At 57.2% G+C, this 6,950-nt stretch overlaps 1 protein-coding gene across 4 annotated transcripts in view; it reads left to right on the top strand.

Annotated features, from left to right (window-relative positions):
• ST3GAL3 (ST3 beta-galactoside alpha-2,3-sialyltransferase 3) overlaps nt 1-2,114 on the top strand; it is a 201,798-nt gene extending 199,684 nt beyond the window's left edge. For all 4 annotated transcript variants that reach the window (XM_040469946.1, XM_040469944.1, XM_040469948.1 and 1 more), the window contains one exon: nt 1,906-2,114. In XM_040469946.1, the coding sequence (XP_040325880.1) occupies nt 1,906-1,995 (90 nt within the window). In that variant the 3' untranslated portion in view covers nt 1,996-2,114. The remainder of the gene's footprint in view (nt 1-1,905) is intronic.
• Nucleotides 2,115-6,950: the final 4,836 nt, after the last annotated feature.

The following is a 6,950-nucleotide window of genomic DNA, read 5'->3' on the forward strand; positions in this document are numbered from 1 at the left end:
CTTTCTTTCTTTCTTTCTTTCTTTCTTTCTTTCTTTCTTTCTTTCTTATTTTTTAAATTGTTTTAGTTTATTTATTTTGAGAAAGAGAGCACAAGCAGGGAAGGGGCAGAGAGGAGAGACAGAATCCCAAGCAGGCTCTGTGCCATCAATGCAGAGCCCGATGTGGGGCTCGAACTCACAAGCTGTGAGATCATGACGCGAGCTGAGATCCAGAGTTGGTCACACAGACGCTTAACCAACTGCGTCATCTAGGCGCTCCTAAGCTTACCCACAAAATCTAATTTCATTCAGTACATACTTATTGAGCACCTACTCTGTGCCAAACAGTCCCTGCCTTCAAAGAGAGAGTGTGCCAGAAGATGGATTTTTCAAGGAATGAGGGCAAATCACACTGCAACAGGGAGGGGGCAATTCACAGACAGCAGACTATAATGACAGAAGCCTCAAGGGAGCCAGAGGTTTTAGGGAGTTTGGAGGAACAGTTGTGTAGATGGACCAATAGAGAGAGGAAGACCCTGTAGACCTTCAGGTGTCATGGAGAGTGGATTGCGGGAGAGGAGAACAGTCCCCACTTGAAATGCATCTGGGGTGCACTGTCCTTAGGGGCAGCTGGGTTTGTGGTTAGCATAAGAAGTTGAAGGGGAGGGGCGCCTGAGTGGCTCAGTTGGTTGAGTGCCTGACTTCGGCCCAGGTCATGATCTCACGGTTCACGAGTTTGAGCCCCGTGTTGGGCTCTGGGCTGACAGCTCAGAGCCTGGAACCTGCTTCAGATTCTGTCTCCCTTGCTCTCTGCCCCTCCCCCACTCATGCTCTCTCACTCTCTCTCAAAAATGAACATTTTTTCTAATTAAAAAAAAAAAAAGTAGAAGGGAATACTCAGAGAATATAGGGAGTTTTGCCTGCGTTTTAGATTGAAAGGACCTGGCCAGGGGCGCCTGGGTGGCGCAGTCGGTTAAGCGTCCGACTTCAGCCAGGTCACCATCTCGCGGTCCATGAGTTCGAGCCCCGCGTCAGGCTCTGGGCTGATGGCTCGGAGCCTGGAGCCTGTTTCCGATTCTGTGTCTCCCTCTCTCTCTGCCCCTCCCCCGTTCATGCTCTGTCTCTCTCTGTCCCAAAAATAAAAATAAACGTTGAAAAAAAAAAAAAAAAGGATCTGGCCAGTTGTACAAAGTTGACTGAATGAGAATAAGGACAGGACAGAGCCCTGCATCCTTAGCACCAGTAAACCGTGCTTGTTAACATCGCTGTGAGGCTTGGCGCTGACCAACCCAGCAGAGCAGTCAGGTGGGTACAAACTGTGAAGACGCTGTCCACGTTCACTGAGTCAATCAGTTAGCCCTTTTTCATCAGAGACTTAGCCATCAGAGCCTCCTGGTGGGAGTACTGGGGACAGGAAAGAGCCTCAGCCTGGGTGCAGTCTTCCCCCAGGAAAGCCCCAGAAGGCAGCATCTTCCCTATAATTTCCACATTAACAGAAAGGTGAGCCTCTTGGTCTCGGGCCCCCTGGCTCCTCTGATCTGAGAGGCAGGATTTCATCAGCTGCCCCCAGGCCTGGAGACTGGATTGCATCAGGCCAGAGGATGACTAAGCCACCCCACGCGGTTCTCTTTCCAGCAGGGCCCACCCGCCAGGCCTGGGCCAGACCTAAGTGACTCACATTGCCTATCCTCAGGGTGCATAGGACCTAGGTGCCCTGGACATACGGTCAGACAAGGAGGTACTGAAGTCTGTGGGGAACAAGGTTGGAAGGCCTACATCTAAGACTCGGAAGAGGAGAAGAGGCATAGTTCTCCCAGTGTGGGGAAGGAGGGAGGATGAACCATGGCCCTTCGGGAGCATGGGAGGGTGGCGGTCAGAAGAGGGCACTGAGCTCAACTCATCACATCTCCATGTCTTTCCTTCCAGTCCTGGACGCACAATATCCAGCGAGAGAAAGAGTTTCTGCGGAAGCTGGTGAAAGCACGTGTCATCACCGACCTAACCAGCGGCATCTGAGGCGGGCCCAGCACATGGCCACGGAGGTCCTGGCACCGCCAAGAGCAAGCAGCAGCCACCACCACCTGCCCACTTCATTGGCCTTGGTCTGGCTCTGCCTGAAAGGCACAGGAGTCTTTAGACCCCGAGAAGGACAGTGCCAAGTGGCCCCAGGGGTGGCGAGGCCTTGGCAGGGCAGCCAGAGCTGTGTCTGCCCAGAGGCCAGCCTCAGAGACCAGCACTTGGCCTCATTCTCAGCCTGGGTCCTTGAAGCTAGAGGGCCAGGAGGCCACCAGCCGTGCCCAGCAGGCCCAGCATGCGGGAGGTGGACGTCAGGCAGCAGGGCTGCTGCTGGAATCATTTCTCCAATCAGTGTTTGGTGTATTATCATTTTGTGAATTGGGGTTGGGGGGAGGGTAGGGATAATTTATTTTTAAATAAGGTTGGAGATGTCAACTTTGGTCCACTTGCCATACAGAAAGAGGCCCACTAGGGGGCCTATCGGGTCTAGGTACCAGTGGGCTCCCTGTAGAGTAGGGGTGCCATGACTAGCCTGGACCCTGCTCGGGACTACAGGGGAGGTGGGCAAGGTCTCATGCCAGCCCTCTCCAGCTCATGACACGGTTTGGCCTTTCTTGAGGAGAAGATGGGGTATTCCCATTCACCAGCCCCTAACTACCCCACAGGGAAACCCTGGAGCCATCATTTAAGCCAACAAGACAGCCCCTGGGTTAAGCAGAAAGAACTACAGAGCCTGGGAGATGGGGCCTGGCCCAACCTGATGGGAATAGCGCCCCCCCTCCCCAGCTGCAGCTGATCCATAGGACAGCGCCCCAGCCTGGACTGACCAACCTGGCAGCTGTTCTGGACTTCAGCAATGAGACTGTCAGGTCCTTGGGTTCTGCCTTTAGCTTGGACCAGAGGGAAGTGAGGCTCAAGGACCTTACCCAGGCTGTGGCAGCCATCCTGGAAGCAATAAAGCTCTTCCCCGAATCTGGCCTCCTCTTGCTTTCTCTGACTTTCCTGGAAGAGGCAGGAACCTGGGGCCTCAGCAATTATGTTAAACTCAAGGGCCATCTCTCTAGCCCACGCAGATTCCTGGGTCTCTTTCCCTTCTCGTGTCAACTGCTGGACACGGGTAGCTACCTAGGGGCCTCCTGAAGCCTTTCCCATCCTACAAAGTCCTACACCCTGTTTGCTTTAAGAGAAGCAGACCAAAGGTATAAGGGCATGCCCCAGAGTCTACCCTAGTCCTCCTAAAGGAGCCACTGAAGTCCACAGCCTTACGATAGCACCTCTGAGTCCCCAGAACCCCAGTTCTGCAAGCAGGGACAGAGATTCCTACAAGTACAGGAAAGATCTATACTGAGCCTCTGACACAGGCTCAAAGACCTTACCTGCTCCTGGCACCCCAGGCTGAGCCCTGGGGAGAGTATGTCCCACCCCAACCCAGAGCACAAAGGGTCCCCTCTCCCCACACAGAACAGGAAGACACAGCCCCCTCTGGGCACCCTCAGGTGAATATTAGAAAGGCTATCCCCACCCCCACCCCCTTAGAGCGCTAGAGTCTGATCCCTCCCTTTCCAGCATCCCCAGGCAGGCCTGAGAATGGGACAAACATACACCTGCATCTGAAGCCATGGAGTGAGCTTCCTGCCAGGGCTGCCACTATGACAGGCTGGCTGGCCCCCTCATCTCTCACCTGCCATCCCAATCCAAGAGTCCTTGCCATCCCAAGGACCACCACCTTCCCGCCTGCCCCCTTACTGCCGTGCTTTGTCCTCAGGCAGAAGCCTCCTCAGCTGAGGGGAAAGCAAGACCCTGAGAGGCACACCCAGAACTCCCTTGGGATTTTGCTGGCAACTGGGCACAACTCCAAAGCACATCATGTTCGACGGGAATGGCACCCCCTGGAGTTGTACAGGGCATAGGCTGCATGCCTACAAGAGGCAGCCACGGCTGATAAAGCTCCAGGTTGCAAGAGGCAGCAAAGAGGATCTACTCACTGCGTGGCCCCTGGCCTACCAGGGTCCTGTCAAGCCTGCGGACAGCCACCACCAGTTTTCTGTGGTCTGGCTTCTGCACAGAAACTGCTCTCACAAAAGCTGTGGTTCTCAGCCCCGGCCATATGCCAAAATAACCTGCACCGATTGGGAAAACGGCACATGCCCACCCCAAGATTCTGATTCAGGTCTGGGGTGGAGCCCAGATGTGGGTGGTTTTAAAAGGTCCACAGGTGGTTCTGATGCATAGTCAAGGTACAGCTGGTCCACACACGTCCCCTGAGCACTTTCATCCCCACCCATGGCTTCCAATTGTCAGTTGGTCAACAATTTCCAAATTGCCATCTCCGCCCCAGCTCTCTCCACGTTGCTGCAGGCTACAGATTCAGCTACTTCCTGAACGTCGCCGCTAGGGTAATTCACAGGTCCTTCCAACTCCACACGTCGGACACTGAACTCGTGAGCTCCTGTCCTCCACATGGCCCCCCTCCGGGAAGCCCCAGCTGCCAGCATGCGTCGCCTCCACCTCATCACCCAGGCCAAAGGCATACCTTTGTCCTACCTCTTCACCCCATCCAATCAGGGATCAATTGAGTTTTCAAGAAGGTGTGCTCGCGAAAGAGGCTTGCAGCCCTCCGCTAGCCCCACACTCTGCCTCAGGCTCCTCTCTCCCCAGCAGCCTCCTCACACATCCCCAGACCATCCACCCCACTGCGGCCAGTCTCTGAAATGCTTGTCTGGTCACACCATTCTCCTGCCTGAAACCCTTCAGTGGTCCCCAGTACCACCTGGATAAAGGCCAGACTCTAGTATGACACACAGGATCTGGCCTTTCCTTACCTCTATCCATGTTACTCACTCAACCTCCACCCCACCTGCCAAATTGCCGTAATTAGGCACCTGAAATACTACCCTCCAGCTGCTACCTCAAAGCCTCCGCGCATGTTTCTCCTCTGTGACCCTCCCTTCTCCAGCACGGGCACCCGCGCCTACCAGCACTGCCCCTGTGGCGCCCGGGGTGAGCAGCGGTGTTCTCGGATCTGTCTCCACTCCAAGCCCCGGGCAGTGGGGGCCCTGCGGCAGGGCGGCTGGAGCAGGGTCAGGCCCCCAGGGCCCCAGCGCAGCGCCTCACCAACATGACGAGTTCCATGGGTCCGCTGGGAGAAGTTAGCGGTGGGCCAGACAGCAAGGAGCAGCCACTGCGGGCCGGCCAGCCGGGACCCCAGAGACCGCACCGACTGCAGGGCCCTCGGCTGAGGCAGGGACCAGCCAGTCCCCTCCCTCCCCGCCCTCAGCCCAGCCTCCCGACTCCCTACTTCGCGTGTCTACAAACTCTGAACGCCCAGTTCCCGCGCCTCTCCGCCGCCTGGGTTCTTAGCTCTGAGTCCCAGGGTCCCCTCCCAGCGTCTCCTCCCCCCAAGCTCTGGGGACCTAGGGCAGCTAGAGGGGGGGGGGCGGGGGGACTCGATCCCAGCAGGTGGAGTGGCCAGGTGAGCCCTGAAAGGTGGAGTTGGGCGGGGGCGCTCTGGGCCCCACCCCAGGATCCGGTGACGCCGGGGCTGGAATTTGACACCGGATGGCGGCGGGCATGAGGCTGCTGAGGGATGGAGTTGGGCCCGGCCCCCAGACACGGCTCAGGGGCTCGGCCAGCAGCAGGTCCCTCAGGCCCCAGCCTTCACTGCGTCCCGGACCCAGAGCCCTGCACCTCGGTAAGCTGACCTCTTGGCCCACCCCTGTCCCAGCCCTGGGGCTAGGGGGAGCGGGCAGGATGGTTCCCCTCCACTCCTTTCTCACATTCTCTCTCCCGCCCCTGGGCCGGAGGCACAGCCCTCAGCCCCTCCCAGCCCCCTCGGTCCCCCTGTTGCTGGTCGGACTGCGCTAGCCCGCTGTAATGTGAGGCTCCTGCTGCCGCTACAGGGCACAGACTGGCTGCCAAGGCCACGCTTTTGGCTAAAAGAGGCGCTGCCAGGTGCACAGCCTTGGGCATGAGCCTTTTAAGCTGCGGGGAAAAGCCCAGCACTGGTCCCAGGAAAGGTGCCTAGAAGAACACGGAGCAGGACCCCTGTGGTAAGTATCTGGCTGGCAGAAGCGGGGCAAGGACTGGAGGACCACCAAATGGCCCCAGGCTGCAGAAGGGAGACTGGACCTGCCCTGCCCTGCCCTCAAGAGACCTGCTCCTGAGCTCCCCCTAGTGCAGGGGGCCACTAAGGCTGCCTGGCCCGGGTTTCCCTCCATCATTGAAAACAGTTACTAGCTTGGCCCATCAAGGCTCGATTCAGTTAGCAGAGCACACCTAGCGCTGGAGGACCACACCAGTGAGGCCTGGGGAGATCTGGCCCACAGGTATGCAGACGTTCTGTGGGCTATGGGGTGGGGGTGAAAGTGACAGCTGGGACCCAAGGGTAGACCAGCTAGTGAGGACTCCAGGGCCCCAGAGGGGTGTATGGGAATGCCAGCCAATGTGGGTTCACCAAAGGTTGGTGGGGCTCAGAAAGGCTGGATGGGCTCAGGAAGGATGGTTCATGGGGGGAAACTTATAAAAGCAGGGCCAGGTTTCCAGACCTACAGGAAGCTGGAAGGGGGACAAACCTGGACCAGCTCTCAGAGACGAGGTTGAAGTGGAGGCCTGGCTGGTCCTCCTGGGAATAGCTCAGGCCTGAGTATTTGAGCAAAGGGAAAAGCCCACCCACCCTTTGAGTCAACAGGTTTGGCAATGCTGCCCCCTGGTGGCCATAGGGAGCCATGCCCAGGCCCTATGTTAGAGGACCCATCAGCCACCATCATGGACTAGCTCTTGAGGGACATCTGTGGCAAGAAGACAGAACTCTGGCAGCTCGGGGTGCAGACTGAAATCTTAGAGGAGCAAGGTGCTGCAGTGCTGGGTGGGCAACACAGGCTGAAGCCTGGGTCTCGCTAACATCAGCTAGGTCAATAGCAAGCACCCTAATTCTTCTCTAGGCCATAGTTTCCTGC

Source organism: Herpailurus yagouaroundi, unplaced genomic scaffold, assembly GCF_014898765.1.
Source record: "Herpailurus yagouaroundi ecotype Mexico unplaced genomic scaffold, PumYag 77, whole genome shotgun sequence".
Classification (NCBI taxonomy): domain Eukaryota; kingdom Metazoa; phylum Chordata; class Mammalia; order Carnivora; family Felidae; genus Herpailurus; species Herpailurus yagouaroundi.